The sequence below is a fragment of the Pituophis catenifer genome, unplaced genomic scaffold (assembly GCF_029215685.1).
Source record: "Pituophis catenifer annectens isolate HBS135680 unplaced genomic scaffold, rPitCat1.0.hap2 SCAF_3, whole genome shotgun sequence".
Taxonomy (NCBI): domain Eukaryota; kingdom Metazoa; phylum Chordata; class Lepidosauria; order Squamata; family Colubridae; genus Pituophis; species Pituophis catenifer.
The window spans coordinates 17,107,668-17,133,293 of NW_027256883.1; the positions used below are offsets into that span (position 1 = coordinate 17,107,668).

The window sequence follows — 25,626 nt, forward strand, 5'->3', positions numbered from 1 at the left end:
CCTCTTCTTCATCAGCCACCTCCAGACCTGACGGCTGTTGTCTCTCCATCTGAGGGCTGACGGATGGCCCAGGCTCCGCCTGTCTGTCTCTCTCTGACAGTTCCATTCCCTCTTCCCCCTCGGAGCTCTCAGGTTGCCTTGATGCTGGCCCTGACTCCCATGCCTCCTCCTCCTTCTCTGATTTGGCTGCTGGCAGGGTCGCGACCGACAGGCCACAACATAACCATTGTGTTTCTCCTTTCTTTAGGTTATTCCTGAAGACATTCGTAAGAATTTGGTAGAGGAGCTTCCACAGCCTCGCAATGTGCCCAAGAGGCTAAATGAATATACACAAGAGGAAATCGATGCTTTCCCAAAGATCTGGACTCCGTAAGTGTCTCATAAAGAAGTATTTGTGATACCTTCTGCAATGGATCCTCTTCCAACAAATGCATTTACCTCAGTGAATGGTTATAAATCGAGGACTTATCTGTATTTATAATCTTACACATCTACATAACCATATGGCTGCTTTAATTTTTCTCCGGTGTGCCAAAATGAAATGTCTGTCTGCCTCCAACACCAAGGGGCCCAGGACAAGCAGTGGTGATATAAAAGAATAAGATATTTTTGCAGGTATGCTTCCAGTCCCATAAGAAGCACAAGCCAAAAAGCAAAATATTTCAAATAGAGGAGCACAAGGAGATGCCAAGCATGTGGTTTCAATTGATGAAAGAGCACACCTGCAAATGTTATCACTTCATAAAGACCAGTTTTGGGCCAATGAAATACGGTTAGGTATATTGGAGAAAACTATATTGGTTTTCAATGGGATCAAGCTTAACCATTAGATAATTTGCTTAAAGATGAACAAATGTAAGTATATTAAAGGACTAGTCTAGCTTAATGCAGAGAATGCCTTGGATCGATGTGGTCTGTTCTGGTTTAACAGTTCTTAAATTCAACATTCTTAAAAGTTAGTTTGTGACCTGATAAATTTACTAAATTGAGTAAAAGTTTCAGAACAATTATAAATCACACAAGATTCGGTTAAGGTAACCTCACGATAAAGTAAAATTAGTTTATCTGGGCATCCTTTCTATCTGGACTATGTTGTAAGGCTGATTGGATAACCATTTGTCTGAAGTGGTGTAGGGTTTCCTGCCTGAGCAGGGGGTTGGACTAGAAGACCTCCAAGGTCCCTTCCAACTCTGTTACTCTATTCTATTCTATATCACATTTGCAAATCTTAAAATACTTGCCTCCCTTGTTGCCTTTGCAGCCTAATAAACTAAGGAAGGTCCCTTATGAGACTTTGGCCACACCAACATACCTTCTACAGGCTAAGCAACCATTCCTATATATCATTAGGAATCAATTGTGCTATTTGTTCCTCTCATTTTAAGGCAGAAATGCATAAATCAGGTTCGCCTGATTCGTCAGTTGCGTCCCTTTCTGGATCGGGACTCCTTGCACACGGTCACTCATGCCCTTGTCACTTCCCGCCTGGACTACTGTAACACTCTCTACAAGGGGCTCCCCTTGAAGAGCACCCGGAGGCTCCAACTGGTCCAGAACGAGGCCACGCAGGTGATTATGGGAGCGTCATGGCGCTCCCATGTAACACCTCTCCTGCGTGAGCTGCACTGGCTCCCGGTGGTCCTCCAGGTACGATTCAAGGTGTTGGTGACCACCTTTAGAGCGCTCCATGGCTTAGGGCCTGGATATTTATGAGACCGCCTTCTGCCATCGAGAGCCTCCCACCGGCCAGTACACTCCCACAGAGAGGGGCTCCTCCGGGTGCCGTCGGACAAACAATGTCGACTGGCAGCCCCCAGGGGAAGAGCTTTCTCTGTGGGAGTACCTGCCCTCTGGAACGAGCTCCCCCCGGAGATACGGACAATTCCGGACTTACGTTCTTTCCGTCGGGCCCTCAAAACTTTTTTATTTCATCAAGCCGGGCTGGCCTAATCTCTCCAATTGTGTAATTTTAATTTGAATTTTTAAATGGGGGATTTTAACTGTCAGGCCAAATTGTTTAATATATTTTTAAATTTTTTAAATTTTGTATTTTATGTTTTTTACTTCTGGCTGTTCAGCACCCTGAGTCCTTTGGGAGAAGGGTGGTATATAAATTTAAATATTAAATTAAATTAAATGCTAAACTGTAAATCTTTAAAATAAGCTTAACGCACAGTTTAAAAAAGACCAAAAAGTAATTGGCTCAGTATGTAGACAATGGCATGTGTGATAGGCCCACCTATTGCAACCCAAGCAGATCCCCACCACCACCAAAGGGTTCTGCCCATTCTTCAATTAGAGTAAATTGGTAGACCGTTTTGGTGAAATGAATGCATTTTCCTAAAACATTGACTTGACTTTCTCTACTTTAACAAGAATATTAAGGTTAATATAAGGTATGTTTGCCTTGTAAAATATTGCCTGTATTTGGTAATTATGATTCATCAGGTGAAACACTGCATTCAAGAGTATATTCAAACAGGTTATTTTTTTAAATTAAGGAAGCCTGAAAGATGCAGTGTCATCATATCGCCAAACAGAATACGTGTCATCAGTTAATAATCACCGCATTCCAATCTCCTTGGCTTTTTCATAGTTGATTTTAATTGCTTGGTGGTAACTAAAATAGTGAATAATTAAAACAATGTCCTTGTTCTCAGGTTTCTAAATAAGATATGTTATGATAGTATGAATTGTCAAAAGTTGAGTAGTGCGGTGGCCTAGAGCTGGAGCTCTCACCTCACAATCAGGAGGCTGTGAGTTCGATCCTAGGTAGGGGCAGATATTTCTCTCTTTCGGCACGATGAGAAATATACCTACTGAATATGACTCCGCATTGGCGACAAGAAGGGCATCCAGCCAGTAAACACTCAGCTCCATTCAGTTGCCCAGACTCCATCCCGCAAGGGATTATGGGCAGGGGTGGGTTCTACTTACCTTTACTACCGGTTCACAACAGGGCCGCACGGGCGCTCTTCTGCACATGCGCAGAAGCTTCTGCGCATGCGCAGAATCATTCTGATGATGTCGGGGTCAGTGGGCGGAGCCTCCCACTGGTTTTACTACCGATTCTATAGAACCGGTGTGAACCGGGGGCAACCCATCACTGATTATGGGGTCATTAAAAGAAGATGATTATGAATTGTCAAAAGTTGGGAGTAGACTTGATGGAATATATATTCTCTTCTCAGGCTTCTATTGTAATCATAATTAAGGGATACATAGGTGCTAATGAAAATTGTGTTTCAAGTTAGCCAGATTACCTTCCTCACCAATATTTAAAACTTGCTTGATCCTGGAATAGGAGCACGTAATCTATTGATTTACTCCATCTCATTAGATTTTGGTATGAAAATCTAAATTCCCTATATATCCTTTGGACATCTGTTTGGGATTTTTTTTTTTTTTTTTCCTTTTGCAGTTTAAAAAAAATTGTGCTGTCCAGTTTGTTTGATTTATTCTGTCAACATGGGAAATAACAAAAGTATCTCTCATAAAAACATGAATTCTGTCTTCTGCACTATTCTACTCTATCGTATAAAGACAAAAAAAAATAGGAAGTTCATTTTGAACAAAAATGTGTTTCATAGCAACAGCCCGTGTCATAAAAACAACATATAGAAAAGAAGTAATTTAGTGGGAAATAGAGGATTACATCAGAAGATTAGAAGAGACATCCATAATTATTACCACGTTCTAGGTAGAATCAAATTATTCCTCGTATAGATTTTTCGCTAAGATACCTGCTATTAAAGGAGTCTATATATTTTTTCTACCTTGTAGAACAACAGGCATCGCATATTTTAGATAGCTGTATTTTAGGTGACTGAACAAAGTCTATTTCGAAAAACAGTGCAGGGTATTGGAAACCCAATGACATTCTCATTGTTCCTTTTCCCATTAAGAAAAAGTTCATATCCACCATCCAGTGCTAATGAATATTCTGTCACTGAGATGTTAAGAGGAGCTGGATTAGTGACTATGTAAGCTGTGCAGCTTCATTATATCCATAAATATTTTACAAAGTCTCTGAATTCTTTTTCAATGTTCTTTTACATATTGGCTGTACACATAGGTTTATTAATGTTCACCTGTATGTATATTGCGAGCCAGTTTGGTGTAGTGGTTAAAGGCACCAGGAGACTGTGAGTTCTAGCTAAGTGGTGATTTGGGTGAAAGTCACACACTCTGTCCTAGAAAGGAGACGATGTCAAATCACTTCTGAAAACCTTGCCAAGAAAACTGCAGGCAGATAGTTCACCAGGACTCAAACAATGGCCTGCATACACATACTGTACACACAAACACAGACATGTATATTAATATCCATCTCACAATATTACTTTATGGAGAATTCTATTGAAAAATATAAGGCAGGTATCTAACAGAATAACAGAGTTGGAAAAGGACCTTGGAGGTCGTCTAGTCCAACCCCATTCTAAGGCAGGAAATCCTACACCACTTCAGACAAATGGTTATCCAACATCTTCTTAAAAACTTCCAGTGTTGGAGCATTCACAACTTCTGGAGGCAAGTTGTTCTACTGATTGTAATAGTTCTAACTAATCAGGAAATTTCTCCTTAGTTCTAGGTTGCTTCTCTCCTTGATTAGTTTCCATCCATTGCTTCTTGTTCTGCTTCTTTCCCTTAAGATAAATTTCTATTATACTAGGACAAAACATCCCAATTAATGAGTTTTTATTCTTTTATTTACAGGCCCGACGACTTTCGACCAACGTAATAGGAAGAATGTAAAAGAGTCAAAGAGAAGCTTATTACTTTGTAATGCCAGGAACCTCCCAGAATTTTTACTGTATGGCTGTTTGCATAAGCATTGGATTATCTACTTTAAATTATTTTTTATGTATTACTGATTTTTAAAAAATCTTTAATAAGATCCAAAACCAAGACTAGTTGGTACATTTTTCTTTTTGTTATATCCTCCTTTTTGGTGGGAGAGAGAGAGATCAATAAACAGCTGAAATAAATAAGTAATAAATAACGTTTTTCTGCAAATAATATGTATATTTTAACTCCATATATCTTTCTGTCCTTTGGTTGAACTTTTATGTCATGCTTACTTCATTATATCTAAAATATTTGAGCAAGCTGTTAGGTTTCATGTTCCTGCTGAAGGCTGGAGCTAACCAGTGAAAGCACATTTAATTTCCCATGTTAGCAGCTCTTCTCTTTCAGAAGATTGAACTCTACTTTAAGTGCTATAATAGATAACTACCACCCTCAATCTCACCACATTCAGTCATCCACCCCAGGGATACGAGGCACAGTGGCTCAGTGGCTTGCTGACCCTGAAGATGGTCTTTGCACTAGCAGTTCGAGTCCTAGCACTGCATGGCGGGTTGAGCTCCCGTCACTGGCCTCAGCTTCTGCCCACCTATCAGTTCAAAACAATATTAGAGTAGATAAATAGGTACCATTTAGGTGGGGAGACGAGTCGGCGCTTCATGTGGACGGTTAGAATCCTGCTGGTGCCGGACCTTCCCAGGTGCAACATCTGTTTGTGAGGCAGCTTCAGTGGAGAGAGAGAGTCCCAGATGTCGCTGCAGGAATGCTGCTCACCTTTCTGGTGCAGAGCTAGCTCACCCCGTGGCACACCTTGGAAAACACGCGTGAGCCAAACAGGGATAGCAATCTTAGGCAGCCAAACTACTATTCTGCATTAGGATTGTAGTCTCCTGGCTAAGGTAACATCACCATATGCTAAATAAATAAATAGTAACCACATGGATGTATTGTACCAACATAAAATAATTCTGTGGATAAGTGTTCTATTGAGTTAGTTTTATGTTAGCGGCATTCAGTCCCTACGTCTAACACAGGTGGTCTAATAGTAATGTCTGTGTCCCAAACAATTCATGATTTCTCTTTTCACCTCATCCAAGTTAGTGGTCATCACTACATTTTATGGTAATGAATTTCATTAATTATGCACAGGCTGACAATATTTTATTATCCCCTTCTGACAGAAGGAAAATGAGCAGTACTGGGGGTTTGGGTTCTCTTCTGGATATACTTTACATGTCAGTGTGTAACATTGTTAACATTGTTAATGTTAGAAGCAAGTTTGTCAACCATGGGCCTCCCAAATGGCATAAGTTCAGTTAAAGTATTAAAAGCGCAACATTCAGAAAGCCACAAAATAGTAACCAGGCACATAGTGCCTATATCTTTGCACAGACTTTTGCATAGAGGCAAAAATATTCAAGCTGCCAAAGAGCCATTGTCCCTCCAGAACAGGGGTGGTAAACTCACATCGTCACGGCAGCGTCACATGACATATTGGGACGTTTTCCCCTTCGCTAAACCAGGCGTGGCCAGCGCGTGACACATCCGGCCTGCAGGCCCGGAGTTTAACAGCCCTGCTCTAGAAGACATTTGCACATCTGGTTAGAAATCCAGATAATAGGGCAAAACCTCTGCCTGAATTGAGAATGTAGATACTTTCACTGTTCCTCCTGTACTAAACACTTCACAATGATCATAATTTGTAGGAACATCTGGCAACATCTGTTAATTTTCCAGAATTTAAGCATTACTAGAGTTTGGGGGGGGGGGAAATTTCAAACTACCCATATGTTCATTACTATTTCTGGCATGCCTACGTACAACAAAACATTTAAAGATAATTAAATTAGCATTAGTAGCAAATTGTCATCAAAAGGAATTAGAGAATTTTTTCTTCTCTTGAAATAGCGCAGTTTTCAAAATATAGTTATGACTACAAATTGATTATTCAGTCGCAAAACTAAAAGTGATTTTCAGTGGGTACAGAAGTACTATATCCTAGTCCTTGCTTACAGTATATCAGGTATTATAAATGCAAACTGCTGTTTTTCAAAATTCAGAGTTTCATTGAGTAATCCATATTTAATGCCTTCTCCACTGACGTATTCTGTATAATTCTCTAAAGCTTGTCAAACAGCATAATCAGCATCCACCAATAATTTGTGAAGTTCACTTGCATTGCTGATAAAATTACTAGTCCCCCTTACTCTTTAGTTTTTTGATATATATTACTGAGTGACTATTTTACTGATAAAAGTTTAAGAAGCCACTAAGGTAAAATCAAAATTTAAATTACAGGTTTGCATTAGTTCTTATCTAAACAGTATGTTATTAGAAAAGATCTATGGGATCTCGAAATAAAGTGTTATTCAATCCATTGGTGTAATATTAAGCTGGAGCCTGTTAAAACAGATTTTGCAAGCAAAAGGAAAACGTTAGTTTAGAGCAGTGTGGGTTACACTCTTCAATGCTACTTCAAAATATTTGCATTTGTAGGTATGGAAATATTTAAGGAAAAGTTTATTATATTGAATTAAGTAAAAAAAAAAATTCAATCCATTTGTGTCTTATCAAGCAAGAGCCTACTAAGAAAGATCTTACGAGCAAAATGAAAATGATTGTCTAAAGTCCAGTGAGAGTTACATCCTTCAAGCTACTTCAGGATGTTTGCGTTTTAAACATTTAAGAAAAACTTTTTTTATTATATTGACTTAATCAGTTGTAATCAAAGTGCTTTCAAAAATTCTAAACCCACTCAATGGCTTCATGTCAAAACAATTTCTGACTCAAGGAGCAACATTGGGGGCTGACAAAGAAATAGCCTTTAAATTACTGCCTGTAGCATGCTGCAGATTCAACATTTTCTGGCAAACAATACTAAGAGATTGCATATAAAATGGCATTGAGTGTAATCAAAAAGGATCATCTTACCCCTTTTAAACAAACATTAATACTGAGGAAAAATTGTATCATACTAATCTCACATGTATAACATTTTTTTAGCCTTATTCTAGAGAAATGTGAAGAATTAGATGCCAATATGTGGAATGAATGAATAAATGCTGGAAGAAATAAATAGACCGTGAACAAATATGGTTCTTAAGCAGTGATTTTTTAATGTTGCTGGGTAGAATAGATTTTTGACTAGCAGGAAAAATGAGGATATCCAAATCACTTAAAATAAGCAGGATTTTGCTAACTGGCCTATAATCGGTATTCACGAATTTGGAATTGAGGGTTAATAAAATCAGACATACAATTCAATTTTATATTGAAACTATGGTGTATCAAAATCAGTACAGCAGAAAAAATATTTATAAAAGCTTGCCACTTTATTTGTATAGAAAACAGAGTAGTATTAGACCCACAATAAATTATTGGTGCATTTCCAACAGGTATTTATGGGAATACTGTGGGATGAAAAAAAAACCCACTTCATATACATCTTTATATGGATAATTTAAAAAGAAACTTCAGAGAACTCAGACGTAGTAGCTTTAGTAGGTTTACTCTGAGGAAAGCACATATTTAAAATGTAGACAAAAATATCAGAAAGCGAGGAATAAAAGAACTCTCCTTGATTTAATTCAAATTTGCCATCTGGCATTGCAGTATTTTGAAATCTGCATTGAACCATACTCATAACCTAACTATAAACATCTACAAATACATCTTTTGGAGTTTTCATTTAACCATAAACGGCTATACTGTTAATAATTTCTGCATGCAATGTAATTAGCTCTTTCCCGTCTTGTCAAAATGGTCATGTACAATATAATGTGTTTTTTTTCCTTTAATGTATATGCTTGCAAACAGTTTCCATGACAACATTTAGGTCAACCAGACAGAGGCCTAAACATTAGCTTAACTAACGTACACAAAGAATATAAAAAGCAGTTCATCGTGAGGTTTTTTTAAATTGGTCAATTGCGTTTTGGAGAGCTGATACTTCTTTTGGAGATTCTCCTCGGAAAGCGGCTTATTCCGGCAGCCTCCATTTCTTCATCCACGGGTGTGAATTCTGGTTGTGCTACGTGAGGATAAGCATAGGATCCTAGATAGGGCTCTGGCTGATCTTCATAAAGATCCTCGGAATCATACAGTTGGTAGGAGTTGTGGGTTAATGGCACAACTGGAACGTCTTGATCTGTTGGATCCCCGTAGCCACCTTAACCCACAAAGGAAAGACACAATTAACACAAGAGGGAATTAAAGAATTAAAGCTAGAGCAGGGGTATCAAACTCAAGGCCCAAGGGCCAGATCCGGCCCGCGGGGTACTTCGAACTGGCCTGCGGGACCGTCCTGGAAACAGCAAAAGACTGGTGCTTCTGCCAGAGAAATTGGGCTCCTGAGCTCCGTTTTCGGCTGCCAAGGCCTCCTGCAACCCTTTGCCAGTGAAAACAGAGCTTGAGGGCCCTCCTAAACTCCGTTTTCAGTGGCAGAGGGCTGCAGGAGGCTGTGGCAGCCAAAAACAGGGCTTGGGAGCCCATTTTCACTGGCAGAGTGCTCAGGGCCACCACAAGACACCTGACATGAGTGACAAGCTGGCCACGCCCACCCTGGCCATGCCTACTCTGGCCCCCCAAGGTCAAACACAACCATGATGCGGCCCTCAATGAAATCGAGTTTGACACCCCTGAGCTAGAGCATCTCTAGAAACTCAGTCCATTTTAAACATCAAAAATATATATATATATATAATCAGAATAATTTGTAAAATTAAATAATCAACATTAATCCAATCAGGGAATTTGTTGTTAATTGTTAGAACTATATAAATAATCCCATATAGTTTTTTAAAAAAGTCCCTGCGGATTTTATTCTGTCGTTTGGACTATAAGGGACGGTGCTCATCTCCATTTCAAGGCCATTGAGCCAGCACTGTCTGAAGACATTTCCACAGTCATATGGCCAGCATGAGGTCGTGGAGCACTGTTACCTTCCCACCGTAGTGGTACCTATTTATCTGCTCACTTTTGCATGCTTTCAAACTGCTAGGTTGCTAGGAGCTAGGGCGAGGAGGGGAGCTCACTCCATCACATGGTGCTCGGGTCTCAAACCTGGGCTGCTGGCTTTCCAGCTGAGAAGCCCAGAGATTAACCACTGAGCTACCACGCTGTCCCAATCTTACATAATAACCTTCCAAAAAGTGGGACTATTTATTTATTACTAATGTTGCATTAATCATATTGGGAACATTGCAGTCAATGTGAAATGATTGTCATGCAATCCTTATTAAAGGATTTAATTTTTTTTTTAATCAAGATTTGGTCTGCACCTAAATAAAGTCTATACTGCATTTCAATTATATGTCTTGTCAAGTTCAGGGACCGTTGCCCTATATACCATCAGTGCTGTTGGTTGAAAAAGCATGAGGCAGTTCAATAATCATTTCTGATCTTTGTCCAAATGAAAGAAAAAACAAACTCTACCCGAAATCAGTTTCTTTCACCTTCCATATTGGTAGCCATTGTAAGGGAATGAGCCTTTAAAATTGAAAATGAACAATGGTAAGGGGTGGGGAAAAGAGGGGGAAAGAATAGGAGTAAATGAACAACAAAGAAAAACATACAGGTCAGTAAAAGACATTTCAGAGGCCAGGCTGAAGTATATACATTAATCTTGCATTTTAAACCTACATGCAAAGTTTGAAGCACCCAGGCCAAATTGTATCTTTCATTGAATTTGTAAAGACATCTTTCTGGAAATCTGAATGCACAATTATTTGTTATGTGTAGTTGTTTACCGATTCAAAACAACAAAGCAATTTGGCAGGTGCAGAACTTTTAACAATCCATTCTCCTGCTTTGTAAGAGTGAATTTATTTTCATTTTCAAATGCTATATCCATGTTGAAATTAGGCAGAATACAATCACCACCTTAGCTGAGAAGGGTCAGAATGTTTACTAATAAAACTCTATTCTTCCACGTAAGTATAGACCTACCGAGCCAATTAACGTGCAGGGCCTCATTAGTAACTTCACAGTAAAAAACAAAATAGCACCGATTTATCTAAATTCATCTAAATTTGTTCCCCTGACATACTCACTGTTTTGTTAGTCTTCCAGTCTGAATCTGCAAAGAGCTACACACAAATAGTTAGCATGCATTCAAGTTTGCAAAAAGATGTCACGTTTTACTTGGATACCATATAGAGGTTGTGGTCAACTTCTGTTCCCTAAAGATTCATTGAACATTCATTACAGTTTGATCGAGGATGCCTAAACTTAGACATGCGACTAAGGTTGGATGTAACTAAACATTAATTATAAAGCTTCTTAACTTGCAAGATCCAAAGGATTGTTTCATGCTGCACAATCCAACACGTTGAAGGATCCCATGCAATTTAGCTATTCATGCCAAATTTCCCTCTGTTCCTTTTTGTGGCCTCTCTCTTTCTAAAACAGTGGTTTTCCAAGAATTGCTTTTGTCATCACATTTCCTTATCAATTTGGTTATCTTTGTGTTGTTGAAGCCTTGAGAGTAGAACATTCTTTTTTTGGCAGCAAGTTTGAGGAGAAGATTGATGGAGCAGTCAAACCACTTTTCAATGCATTTTGTTTGCTGTGAAGGAGAATAAATTATGGTCGAATAACATCAAATCATGACTGTCTTTTAGAGCAGGGGTCTCCAACCTTGGCAACTTTAAGACTTGTGGACTTCAAAGCAAAGCTGGCTGAGGAACTCTGGGAGTTGAAGTCCACAAGTTTTAAAGTTGCCAAGGTTGGAGACCCCTGTTTTAGAGGAACTTCTTAATATTTTTGAGAGAGTTGAAGTCCACAAGTCTTAAAATTGCCAATGTTGGAGACCCCTGTTTTAGAGGAACCTCTTAATATTTTTGAGGGCACTTAGTAGTTTGAAAACCACTGCTTTAGTGGGGAAAAAATTAAGATATAATCATGCAGTAGAAATAGTCAGTCTGTTCTTGGAAGGTGTATGTACCATTCATTTATTACGACATTATGTATTTAATGAGAGGCTTAGTTAGTAAAGTTCATTCTTCCATGCGGTTTGAAAGCTCATGAATGAGAAAGTTGGATAATTATTCTTTCCTCCTCAAGGGAAGTATATAAAATATCAGCTCAAGAGATGAAGAAGGGAATTACATGAATAAAGCATTCAGATGGGATGAAACAGATTAGTTGGATAGCATAGCAATATTATAATAAGTGCAACAGACACAACAAAATACTTCTAATTTTATGTCACTTTTTATAAAGTTTTTTCTGTTCGTACTAGAAAGTCACATTGCCTCTTTTTAAAACAATTAGTGCAACTACCATTCCTGCCTGAGTAACCTTTAGATTTACATTTGGCTCAGAAAGTTCATTCACCCTGCTTGAACTTGCTTCAAGATTCATTCCTGATGTCAATCCAGAGGTATATTACAGAGATATCAGAAAGAGAGGTCAATGAAATTTTCTCCTCACAGTTGTGACCAAGTAACCAACATGGTTGGAATTAACACATATTATTCATAACGAAATTTCTGCTTGGTTGAAATCACGTTACAAAGAAGGTCTTGTTTTAATAAAACAAAATAAAAACGGCAGTTCCAAAATAGTAATGATTCCAACAATGGCTGCAAATATGCATGAGGAATACACTGAATGATAAAAGAGAGGCATTGTTTTGTTTTGCAAATGGCAATTCTCCTTCTGCAACAAATACCAAAAACCGAAATCTTTTGCTATACCACTTAGCTTTGAAGGCAGGTGTCACGGGCAAAATACAGGCAAAACTAAATTCCAAGTTGGAGAATAATACTTACCACCTGCTCCGTAACCAGCACAAGAGGAAGGATCACAGTACCCTGGCTGTCCAGGTGTTCCCTGTGCCCCAGGAGGACCTGTGCGACCGGCTGTTCCTCTGGGACCAGGTGATCCTGAAGGCCCAGGAGTGCCAGTTCGACTCTCACCTGGAGGTCCTATGGGGTACAAGAAGCGACAGTAAGAATTTTACCTCTGCCCTATTGCAAAAGGTCAATCCCTCATTAATATTTAGGGCAGAAGTATCCAACCTTGGCAACTTCAAGACTTGTGGACTTCAAGTCCCAGAATTCTCTGGCAGGCATGGCTGGCTGGGAAATTCTGGTCCATAAGACAATTCTGGGAGTTGATGTCCACAAGCCAAGACTGGACACTTCTGATTTAAAGTTTGAACTCATGACAAAATTTTAAAATTTACTGTGCTTTTACAAGTTTCCTAGAGCAGGGGTCTCCAATCCTGGCAACTTTAAGACTTGTGGACTTCAACTCCCAAAATTCCTCAGCCGGCAAAGCTGAAGTCCACAAGTCTTAAAGTTGCCAAGGTTGGAGAACCCTGTCCTAGAGCCAGAAAGATTGTCTGACATACACAATGAGTTGAAAAGTGAACAATGATGAATTGATTTTGAGAACAGGCACCTGCACTGTGCCAATCTTTTCAAATGTTAAATTGTACATACTATCAGTTAATTGTTTTCTGAGGTTTTCGCGGGTGTTTGTATGTAGGTCTTTGGTTATTCAGGTTTTCTCCCGCGTAAAATTGGAGGTGTCTTGGCAACGTTTCAACGAAGTCTCATTCCTCATCTTCAGGCTGGTGTTTTCGGCTTCATGCTTCTAGGAGCACGAAGCCGAAAACATCATCCTGAAGATGACGAATGAGACTTCGTTGAAACATTGCCAAGACACTTCCAATTTTAGACGGGAGAAAACCCGAATAACCAAAGACCTACATATCAGTTAATTGTACATATATGTCAATTGTACATACAACCCAGGGGTGGGTTCTACTTATCTTTACTACTGGTTTGCAATGGGAGCATGCAGATCACCCATGATGACTTCAAGGCGGGTGGGCAGAGCCTCCCACTGGTTTTACTACCGGTTCTATAGAACCGGACTGGACCGGGAACAACCCACCACTGATACAACCAGTTTGTGGGCAAATTAATAGTCCTTAACTCATTTGGGACACATATATTCATGAAGAAATAAAAGTGGATAGAATACGTGCCGAATTGCATATACAGCCATTCCTATGTATTCTGGAAATTTTAAAAATGCAGAAATAATTCCTGATGCTGGAAGGCCAGAAAGGAATATCCAAATCGGTACATAATTTTTGGAAGAAAAAGGCTTAGCAAGAAATGCCCTTCCTGTAAAAAATGAATAGCAGAAGTAATTGATCTTCCTTATCTTAAAAAAAAAAAAAAAATTGAGTTCTACAGTACATCTCATTTACCTGCTGGCCCTGGAGGACCTCGGGGGCCTTGGGTTCCGATACCTGGGTTACCTCGTTCTCCCTTTTCTCCTGGTGAGCCTGGTTTAAAGAAAAAGACAGAAATCAAAATAGATGTCGGGGTGGGGGGAAGATTTGATACGTGTTTCTCTCTGGGCATCTTTTACTAATTAAAAGGAAGGAAGGAAAGAAGCCAAGAAAAATGATTCTGGAAGCTGTGCGACTATAAGCATCATGGAAAGTTGCTACACTAGAGTTCTGCTGCAGTTCCTCTTGGATGGCATAGCGTTGCTAATTTGAGACATCGCTGGCTCTTTTTGTCTTGGTCCATATGTCTTGGAGCCTTGGTAGTACAGTGGTCTAAAGCACCCTGTTATTAAGACCAGCTGTCTGCAATTACTGTAGGTTCGAATCTCGCCAGGCTCAAGGTTGACTCAGCCTTCCATCCTTTCTAAGGTAGGTAAATTGAGGACCCAGTCTGTGGGGGCAATAAGCTGACTTTGTATAAATATACAAAAGAATGAAGGCTATTGCTTAACGCATTGTAAGCCGCCCTGAGTCTCCAGAGAAGGGCGGCATATAAATCAAATTAAAAAAAAAAATGTAGAGTATAGGAGAAACAGTTAAAGGCACTGGGTATGGTTAGTCTACAGAAGAGGGCTCTTGAGAAAATAAGATAGCAGTTTTTCAATATCTGAAGGGTTCCAATAGAAGAGAATATATGTAGCTCAGGGCTGAACTTTGGAGTCCTTGGTACTCTCTGAGCTTGGTGATTCGCTTACAGTCATCTCATTACCCAACTAGGTATCATGCACATCATGGCTACCTGGGGAATTATGGGATTTGAAGTCCATTTATCTTAAAGTCAAGTTACCCCTTTCCCCTTGAACCCAAAGGCTTGTCTTTTCAGGCAGACTGTCAATGGTCTGACTAGTAAACCTCAAAAAGGACACACTCTTGGGAGCTTTGAATTCCCAAAAGTGAAAGTTTATTGGATACACCATTTTGGTACCGAAGAATCAAAACTAGCTCTGGTTTTCCTGCGCAAACGCTTGTTTAGGCAAACAATACTTTCCCTTTCTCTCCACCCTCCCCACATTGTCCATGTCAGCATTCCAGCGCTGGCATATGAAAGGAGAGGAGAAGCTTGAACTTTTGCCTACTTAATTCCTTTGAAGATTCTGTCTCCTCGGAGATGGGAGGAGGGGGGAACATTCCTGTGATCTGACGGAGATGGGCTGAGGAGAGTGGCTTGGAAGATAGCCAATGAGACGCAGAGAATTGGGGATCGGAAAAGGAGGGCTTGGGGGGCAAAGGTCAGTGCTAACCGCGAAAGAGCCAGGGACAGATCACTATGTTCAATAAAGAGAAAATTTCCTCAAAGATCGGCAGTTTGGAAATTCATTTATTTGGAGATAGCATCGAAACCTGACAGTCCAATTACAAGGCCATCATTTTTTTATGGAAACAGTCCATCTCTTTCCCAAACACCTGCAGCCGTGACCTTGATGGTTGCCAGGCGCTCACGGTCCATGCACACATTCTCAGCATTCTATTTCCCTCTTCCCTCCCCCCAGTTCATTGGCAAGTTGAAATGCTTTAAGGTTTGAAAGAAGCAAAGAGGTTCAATCTTGACATAGACTTTTTAAGACAGTACAGTTTGTTGTTTTTGTTCAGTTGTTAAGTCGTGTCCGACTTTTTGCAACCCCATGGACCATAGCATGCCAAGCCCCCTGTTGTCTTCCACTATTGCCCAGAGTTTGTCCATGTTCATTGCATCCATGACACTATCTAACCATCTCATCCTCTGCCGTCCCCTTCTCCTTTTGCCTTCAATCTTTCCCAACATCAGGGTCAGAGGTGGGTTTCATATAATTTTACCACCGGTTTGCTGCGCACCAAATATGTGAGCGGACATGCGCACATGCTCCGCTTGTGCACCTTCTGTGCATACATGTGGCCTTCCGTGCATGCGCTTTGCTAGCGTGCACAGCTTGCACGCATGCACGCGGCTTCGAAACGTGGCTAAATAGGATGGCATAATACCGGGGGGAGGTCGCCACTACCGGTTCGCCTGAACTGGTCAAAAACCAGCTGAATACCACCACTGATCAGGGTCTTTTCCAAGGAGTCCTCTCTTCTCGTTAAGTGGCCAAAGTATTTGGGCTTCAGCTTCAGTATCTGTCGTTCCAAAGAACGATCAAGGTTGATTTCTTTTAGGATTGACTGATTGCAGTCCAAGGGACTCTCAAGAGTCTCCTTCAACACTGCAATTCAAAAGCATCAATTCCAGCTACTTTATCTGAGGTGTTTAGCCATCTGTAGTTTACCCCTCAGCTTGATTTACAATCCCAAGATCAGCATTTTAGCCTGTATGCTTATTACAGACACTCAGATCTGAGTCGCCATCTTCTGTAAGCACGGCATTTTCAAAAGTTTGCTGCTGGATTGGGCTGTCAGGAGCAAGATTTTCAGAGAAAAGTTGCACTGGAAAAAAGGGGGAGTGGAAACAAAACTTCTAACCTCTCACAATTTCCCTGCTCTGCCAGAAGCTTTACCTGAGTAGAAGTCTGACTGCTTCAAATGTCTTGTTGGCAAAAAGGAAGGGTGGATATATAGCAAAAGTAAATGCATATAAATACGTCCAGCCACCAGGCAGTATTCAGCAAAGTGAGGATGCTGAATTTTCCACATGTGAAGTTGGCAATTGTAAGAACTATGTTTTACTTCAAAGCTTCATAAACCTGAGCTGACTGATGGATCCCTTTCCATCATTTTTTTCCTCAGGTTTTCTGTTGCAGCCATTTCACTTCCTTTCATTTTGCACCGCATATGCATGCACAGAATCAAAGCTGGCATTTCAGCATCAGCGCCTTATAAAAAATAACATTGTTAAAGAATCACTAGCTATTCTCCCCGAATACTCAGTGTGCACCCTTTGCTAATTGCAATGGCTGCATGACTTTCTAATGGCTGTGAAGTAACTGTATCAGTATTACCAATAGCACTTAGACTTATATACTGCTTTACAACCCTCTCTAAGCGGTTTACAGAGTCGTCCTATTGCCCCCAACAATCTGGGTCCTCATTTTACCCACCTCGGAAGGATGGAAGGCTGAGTGAACCTTGAGCCTGGTGAGATTTGAAATGCCAAATTGCAGGCAGCCGGCAGTCAGCAGAAGTAGCCTGCAGTACTGCACTTTAACCACTGCGCCACTGTGGCTCATTACTTTTATTATTACTTTTTATTATTACTTTTATCGAGGCTGAATTCAAAAGAAACTTCCTCAGCAGTGGAATTCTGAAAATACACTTGGATACAAATTGCCTCCCTCCCCTTGCAAAACCTGGATTTAAAAACCAGACAGAAGATGATACATTTTATTTTTTCAAATGGGCTTCCATATGGTGCTATCAGTTGAAGCATCGGTGCCAGCAGCAAAACCAGACATACTTATTTCCTGAATTATATTACAATGCCATTATGGGTCTTGCGTAGTTAGATCACCTCACATGCTCAGGACACACATGCACACAAAAATTGGTCCTTGTTGCTTGACAGCAAAAAAAAAAACAAAACCCAGGCCTGGCCAGTAATTGCTAATTGCTTTCAAAGAAGTTGCTGCAGCTGGCCTGCTTTTCTAGTAAGGAATTATTTAAAAGCCCTTTTTAGAAATGGCCTCCCTTTATACCATATTTCCCCGAAAATAAGACCCTGTCTTATATTTTTTTGAAACCCAAAATAAGTGCTTGGCCTTATTTTCAGGGATGTCTTATTATTTTGGGGCGCATGGAGCAAGAAGGGGCTCCTCTTGCTGTCTTACCTGATTTCCAGCTCTGTCTCCCTAACACTAACCAGAGGAAATGGCGGGGACCAGCTGTGCATGCGTTTAACTATTTTCGGGGAGGACTTATTTTTGGGGAGCGCTTATTTGGGGGGGGAGCTTATTTTAGCGCATGCGCTCAAAAGCCCGATTGGGCTTATTATCAGGTGATGTCTTATTTTAGGGGAAACAAGGTAGCAATAGCAATAGCACTTAGACTTATATACCGCTTCATAGTACTTTACAGCCCTCTCTAAGAGGTTCACAGAGTCAGCCTCTTGCCCCCAAGAATCTGGGCCCTCATTTTACCCATCTGGGAAGGATGGAAGGCTGAGTCAACCTTGAGCCGGTGAGATTTGAACTGCCAAACTGCAGCCAAATTGCAGCCTGCAATACTGCACTCTAACCACTGCGCCACCTCGGCTCTCTTTGCTTGGATTGTTAATTTTTGTTTCCTGGAAATCAAGTTAATACTAACTGACCATAAGCTGGAAGGAGCTTTGGGCAGGTTGTTACTTTAGGGGTCTATTGTGCTCTGCTTCTCTAAGTTTCCTGTTCTCACTTCATTGTTATTTTCACTTTATTTATATCCCACCTTTATTATTTTTACAAATAACTCAAGGTGATGAACACACACGATACAGGTAGTCCTCGACTTACAACAGTTCATTTAGTGACCATTTGAAATTACAACGGCACTGAAAAAAAGCGATTTATGACCATTTTTCACACTTATCACTGTTGCAGCCTCCCCATAGCCATGTGATCAAAATTCAGATGCTTCTCAACTGACTCATATTTATGACAGTTACACTGTCCTGGAGTCCTGTCCTATGATCACCTTTTGGGAAATTCTGACAATGGGGAAGTCAAATTCACGGAACAGCCATGCTATTAGTTGAATAACTGCAATGATTCGCTTAACAACGGTGGCAAGAAAGGTCGTAAAATGGGGCAAAACTCACTTAACAAATGTTTCACTTAGCAACATAAATTTTGGGCTCAATTGTGTTCGTAAGTTGAGGACTACCCGAACTTCTTCCTCCTCCCATTTTCCCCACAACAACAACAACCCTTTGAGGTAAACTGGGCTGAGAGATTGAAACTGGTCCAAAATCAGCCAGCTGATTTTTCATGCCTAAGGCTGGCTAGAACTCCCAGTTTTCCTGGAGCTTGGCTCAAAGTCACCTAGCCAGTTTTCATACTTAAGCTTTCATACTGGTTCTGGTGCTAGAACCAGTGGTGGGATTCAGCTGGTTCGGACCAGTTCAGTCGAACCAGTAGTTAAATTGCTGACTGGCCCTGCCCCGCCCCATCCCTTCCAGGAATCTCCACGCGCCCCATTTGGGCTCCCAGGTAAGTGGAGAGAGGCCTACTAGGCCCAAAACGGGGCATGGGGGTGCAGTATGCCACCCACACAGCCTGTTTTCGCTCCCAGGAGGCTACAGAGAGGCCGACTAGGCCCAAAATAGGGTGCGGAGGGAGTGCCGCGTGGCCCCCCCACGATCCGTTTTCACTCCCAGGAGGCTGCAGGGAGGCCTACTAGGCCCAAAATGTGGGGGGGGGGCACATCCCCCCCGCAGCCATTTTTGCTCCCAGGAGGGTGCAGGAGTCCGAGTGCTGCCTGTCACACCTCCTGGCCATGCCCACCATGGCCACGCCCACCCAGCTGGTCATTAGGGCAGAGAACCGGTTATTAAATTATTTGAATCCCACCAGTGGCTAGAACTCACAGTCTCCTGGCTCCTAGCCTGGTGCCTTAACCACTAGACCAAACTGATTCTCTCCCCCTGCCACCATAGAAATCTGCTTTTTTTTCCCCAGGTAAAAGAAGAAAACTAGGAAGAACATAGCAAGAAAAGCAATGGGAGGAAGAAAGTTAGAAGAGACATAAATATAATAACTACCCTCTGGATAGCAACTTCCTGAACCACTGCTGAGGTGGCGGAGTGGTTAGAGTGCAGTACTGCAGGCTACTTCTGCTGCCTGCCAGCTACCTGCAATTTGGCAGTTCAAATCTCACTAGGCTCAAGGTTGACTCAGCCTTCCATCCTTCCAAGGTGGGTAAAATGAGGACCCAAATTGTTGGGGGCAATATGGTGATTCTATAAACCACTTAGAGAGGGCTGTAAAGCGGTATATAAGGCTAAGTGCTATAGTACAGAGGTTTAAGGCACCCTGTTATTAAGCTGGTTATTAAGACCAACTTAATAACTACCTGCAATTTGGCAGTTCAAATCTCACCAGGCTCAAGGTTGACTCAGCCTTCCATCCTTTCTAAGGTGGGTGAAATGAGGACCCAGTTGTGGGGGCAATAAGCTGACTTTGTATAAAATATACAAAAGGATGAAGGCTATTGCTGAGCACATTGTAAGCCGCCCTGAGTCTTCGGAGAAGGGCGGCATATAAATCAAATTTAAAAAAAATAATAATAATGGGCTATCCCACTCCTCAAACCCCTCACCACAAGGGATTTTAAGTATCCAGGGACAGATGCTTGAAATTAAATGTGGGTCTCTGATAAATGGGAAGTTACAATTTGGCCTTTTCCTCCATGTTTTGCCATATCCACGTGGCTAACCCAAGAGAGATGAGCAAGATGGGAATAAAAACTGAATCCATCGTAGGCATTGGTAGAATAAACTCTGAAAAGACTGCAGGGCTGAATTCCAATTCAAGGGTGAGCCAAACTGTACTTAGATTGAAATCATAATGTTTCCATGGATTGTTGGCTTAAAATCTAATCCAACTGGCTTGTAGGTCGCAACCTCCAGAGTTCTCCTCTGGCCAGAAGCTAAGGCTGACACTGAATATTTAGCATTGTTTCAGAGAGAAGACATAGTCAGGTGGTTTGGCATAAGATTAATAAAGCAATTAAAAGAAAATCAATCATCAAGCCAAGATCCTAGGCTAGTTTCCCAGGCTTTTTTTTTTTTTTTTTTTTGGGAAAAGACATAATTGTATTCAGGCTTAAAGGAAACCTGAAGTCATGGTTTTCCATTGCAATTTACGATTCAAAGGACACACTGAAATTCTGAAGAGTAAGGGTGGGAGCAGCTGGACTAAATTAACATCCTTCCAAAAATTGAAAAAAAGTATTTAATACATGTGGAAAAGAAATAATTATCTTGGCTTTCTTCCTTTGGCCCAGTGCTGTTGAAAATAATGTGAGGGATACTAGCAACATTCACACAATGTGGCTGTGTCAGCTACTCTCCTGGGTAAACCTCTGAAATCCACATCCTGGTTGTGGAAATGCCCAAGTCAAACAGGGAGTGTTCATATTATTTATTTATTTATTTGATTGCTTATTTATTTCCTTACTTGTTAGCCAATTCATCTTCAATTCTGGGCAAAGTTAACATAGAAGGCAGGAGGAGGAGGAGGAGGAGGAGAAGGAGAAGATGATTGTAGTAAGGGAAAACAATGAATACTATAAATGTTCAGAATCAAACATTCGGAACCAATCTCACAGTGGACACATGCTCTGCTTTAACCCAAATTTTCAATCATATTTTATTTCCTATTAATCTTGTAACTCTGGTCATCTGGCAGAAGATAGATCCGAGTCATTTAGCAGTAAACCAGCATTTTCCCCAATGAAAACGGTACAAGCCATCTTGAAAGCAAGCATCCCAATCTGTCTATGTGAGAAACCTGCAGGAGGGCAACAGCTGTCCCCTTCCTCATATCTGGCCATTAGGTTTTATGCCTCTCTGATCATTTCTCTTGGGGGGGGGGTGATTCCCAAAAGTACTTTATTGGATACACGATTTTGGTACTGAAGAATCAAAACTAGCTCTGGATTTCCTGCACAAATGCTTGCCTAGTTAAACAATGGCTTCCCTTTCTTCCCACCCCTAAGTGATCACATTGTCCAATTATGAGACGTCCTTTTGTTATGGGAACAGTCCACCTCCTTCTCAAGCACCTGAATTGGTGACCTTGATAGTTTCCAGGCTCTCATGCTCTGTGGCATAACTTTTCAACATTCCATTCCACCCTTCCCTCCACCCAGTTTATTGACAAGTTGAAAAAGGATAGGGTTTGAAAGAAGCAAAGCTGTTCAATCTCAACCAGAACATTGACCTCATGGAAGGTGTTTTACACTATCACTATATCTGTTTGATATTGTGATGAAGATGCTGGACCAGAAACTAGGAGACGTTCATTTCTAGTTCATCTTTGAGCATGAAAATCAACTGGGTGACTTTGGGCCAGTCTCCTGGTTTCTACGCCAGCACCTTCATCGCTACACTAACCTGGCCTTTCTTCTAGTCCCGTGATGGCGAACCTATGGCATGCATGCCACAGGTCGCACATGGAATCATATCTGTGGGCACGCAAGCATTGCCCTAGCTCAGCTCCAGTGTGCATGTGTGCACCGGCCAGCTGATTTTCGAGCCTTTTGGGCCCACCGGAAGTCGGGAAATGGGCCATTTCTGGCCTCCGGACGGCCTCCAGGGGGGTGGGGAAGGCCGTTTTTGCCATCCCCAGGCTCCTAGAAAGCCTCTGGAGCCTGGGGAGGGCAAAAATGGGCCTACCATGCCCACCGTGCCATCACGTGCCAAAAGCAGGGGGAGCATGTGGGGGTCATGTGTGCATGCATGGGGGCGGGGTGCATTGAATTATGGGTGTGGGCATATGCGCACTCGACACCCCCCCTACACTCCCCCCCATGCTTTTGGCATGCAAGGGCAAAAAGGTTAGCCATCGCTGCTCTAGTCTCAAGGACAAAGGAGAATTGCATCACTGAAAATTGGAGAAGAGCCTTTGTTTCACTCTCCTGGTTTTAGTATTTATGATTAATGTGTGAAATATTCACTCCTCAGCTCTCTGGTGGGATAACTGGAAAGCAAATTCTAGCACATAGAAACCACAGTATAATTAATGCTGTTTCTGCTCCGTGTTCAAGGTGCCAACAAATAGTTATGCTGTTATGCCAATGTTGTTTGAACTCATGCCCATGGCACGCAAACAGTGTTTCCCACTCAGCTTTTATTTTTACTGTGGGTTTCTTCCCTAAAACAAGAATTGGCATTTTTCATGAAATAATTTCAACAAGAAGAGATGTTAAGTGCACAAAGCAAGCAAAAGTAGAGTGAAGATTTCATTAGCAGAAAGAAATTGGGGATTTTTTCCCCTCTCCTTCTTTACTGATTTTATACAGTCTGTTATCTCGTTGACACCAAATTGGGGAAAGTCTAATTTGGAGTAAAACTGAAAACAAATGAAACGGTGGAAGTTTAAAGGAAGCTCTCACTACAACTGTTTTCATTGTTTGTGGAGCTGATTTTTTAAAAAAATTATAGTGATTTTACTTAAGGGTGCAGGTAGCATCTGGAAGATTAAAGGATAAATGGCTAAATCAAATTCCCATGAATTTGATTTATCCGGATAAAACACCATTCCTAGAACAATTTAACCAACAGCCAAATCTTCAACTCTTAACCAGCTGCATAGTTTGTTATATTTTCATCAGTCCTTTTGGTTGCCTTCTCAATTTACTGATTCAGAGGCCAAGAAATTTCCCTAAAGCATACATATTTAGTCAAGAAAAAAATCTCTCATCTATTTTGAAATTTATGACCTACGCACTCATTCCATTCTGATTCCTAAATAGCTTACAGAAGATTGTTAGACATAAGACTCATTCATATAGTCCTCAATTTACAAACATTTATTTAGAATATAGAATAAGAGAGCTGGAAGGGACCTTGTAGATCATCTAGTCCAACCCCCTGCTCAAGCAGGAGACCATCTTTAGAGTCATGTGATCAAAATTTGGGGTCAAAACCAGCCTGTATTTACAATGGTTACAGCATTCCGAGGTCACATGATCACCATTTACAAACTTCCAAGCCAGCTTTCAACAAGCAAAATCAATAGCCAGACTCACTTAATAACCATGTGATTAACTCCTGCACTGATTCGCTTAACAACCATGGCAAAAAAGTTGTAAAATTGGGGCCAGGCTCACTGAACAACTGCTTTGCTAAGCAACAGAAATGCTGGTCACCGTTGCGATAATACTTGAAGGACTATCTGTAAGTTTTTGTTTACAACACATTTGAGAAATCTAACAAGGAAGCTTGGACGGAATGAATGTTTTTGCTATTTACCATCAGAATGAAAAGATAAAACTCTTTGGAGAATATCTTTATGCTTGGGAAAGTTTAAAGCCGCCAAAAAAAAAAGCGTGTGAGAAAAGAATAGAGATCTTGCTAGATACTGATAACATAAATATGACCTTAGAACAGGGATGTCGAAGTCAAGGTCCTGGAGCCGGAGCCGGCCTGCAGGGTCCTTAGATCCGGCCTGCGGGGCCACCCTGGAAATAGTAAAGGATAGTCCTACGATGTCTCTGCCAGCAAAAACAGAACTCGGAAGGCCCATACATAGCCCTCCAGAACTCTGTTTTCGCTGGCAGAGGGTTGTAGGAGGCCATTGCAGCCGAAAACGGAGCTCGGGAGCCCGTTTTCTCTGGCATAGTGCTCGGGCCCTCACAGGCGCGAGTGACGTTGAGCTGGCCACACCCACTCTGACCACACCCACACACACCCAAAGTCAAACACAACCATGATGCAGCCCTCAATGAAATTGAGTTTGACACCCCTGCCTTAGAACATCTCAGAGAAGCAGTCACTGACAAACAATCCTGGTGAAATGACATCCATCAGATAGAATAATAGAATAACAGAGTTGGAAGGGACCTTGGAGGTCTTCTAGTCCAACCCCCTGCTCAAGCAGGAGACCCTTGGTGGCGCAGCAGACTAAAATGCTGTTAAGTAGCACCAGCTGCCTGCAATTACTGCAAGTTCAAATCTCACCAGGCTCAAGGTTGACTCAGCCTTCCATCCTTTCGAGGTAGGTAAAGTGAGGACCCAGATTGTGGGGGCAATAAGCTGTATAAAAAAGAACACCCGCTTGGGGGGGGGGCGAAAGCTATTGCTTAATGCATTGTAAGCCGCCCTGAGTCACCGGAGAAGGGCAGTATATAAATCGAACCAATAAATAAATAAATAAATAAATTTCTGACAGATGGCAGTCCAGTCTCTTCTTGAAAGTTTCCAGTGACGAAGCTCCCACAACTTCCAAAAGCAACTTCTGTTCCATTGGTTGATTGTTCTGTCAGAAAATTTCTCCTTATTTCTACGTTGAATCTCTCCAAAGTGATTGAACAACAATATTCGGGACCTTGATTCTTTACTAATGCATGTATATGGACACATGAAATAAATAGTTTTGAGATTAAATCATTTTCCTGTGTCTTTTTCCTATAGGGCTATTAGTGTCAACTCTTTATTTATGTATTACTAGGACTGCTTTATTCAGTCATAAAACCCCCTTTTAACCACCCTGTAATCCTTTTTATCGGGGTGGAGTCGGGGCGACTGTATAGAGCTGAGCGTTTCCTGGCCGGATGCCCTTCCTGATGCCTACATGAAATTTGCAGCAGATATTGTTTTCTTTGTGTCCTAGGAGAGAAACATCTGCCAGGGCTAGGATTGAACTCTCAGCCTTCCAAGTGGGAGGTCAGCATCTTTACCATTAGGCCATCATGCCGCTCAGTCACAAAAATGTTGCAGGTTTATTGAACAAGACTCCACCTTCTGAAATCTCAACTTTGCAAAAGTTTCAAATAAATTGCAATTATTAATGTGACCGAAAATGGTTCAATGTCTAGGTAATTAAACAGGAATTCAATGTAATTTTGTTCTTGTTGTGAATCCATCTTCTTTGCGTAACTTTGTTAAGAACAGCTCTTAGTTC

The 25,626-nt window shown here is 41.2% G+C and overlaps 2 protein-coding genes across 2 annotated transcripts in view; one reads left to right on the forward strand and one right to left on the reverse strand.

Annotated features, from left to right (window-relative positions):
* The window catches only part of MRPL13 (mitochondrial ribosomal protein L13), a 28,211-nt gene extending 23,209 nt beyond the window's left edge, over positions 1–5,002 (forward strand). Inside the window, exons 6-7 of the mRNA XM_070940357.1 lie at positions 248–369; positions 4,717–5,002. Coding sequence (XP_070796458.1) covers positions 248–369; positions 4,717–4,741 — 147 coding nt within the window. The 3' untranslated portion in view covers positions 4,742–5,002. The remainder of the gene's footprint in view (positions 1–247; positions 370–4,716) is intronic.
* A 3,487-nt stretch (positions 5,003–8,489) lies between these two features.
* COL14A1 (collagen type XIV alpha 1 chain) overlaps positions 8,490–25,626 on the reverse strand; it is a 143,459-nt gene continuing 126,322 nt past the window's right edge. Inside the window, exons 45-47 of the mRNA XM_070942037.1 lie at positions 14,033–14,110; positions 12,579–12,734; positions 8,490–8,974 (exon numbers count right to left, since the gene is read on the reverse strand). Coding sequence (XP_070798138.1) covers positions 8,730–8,974; positions 12,579–12,734; positions 14,033–14,110 — 479 coding nt within the window. The 3' untranslated portion in view covers positions 8,490–8,729. The remainder of the gene's footprint in view (positions 8,975–12,578; positions 12,735–14,032; positions 14,111–25,626) is intronic.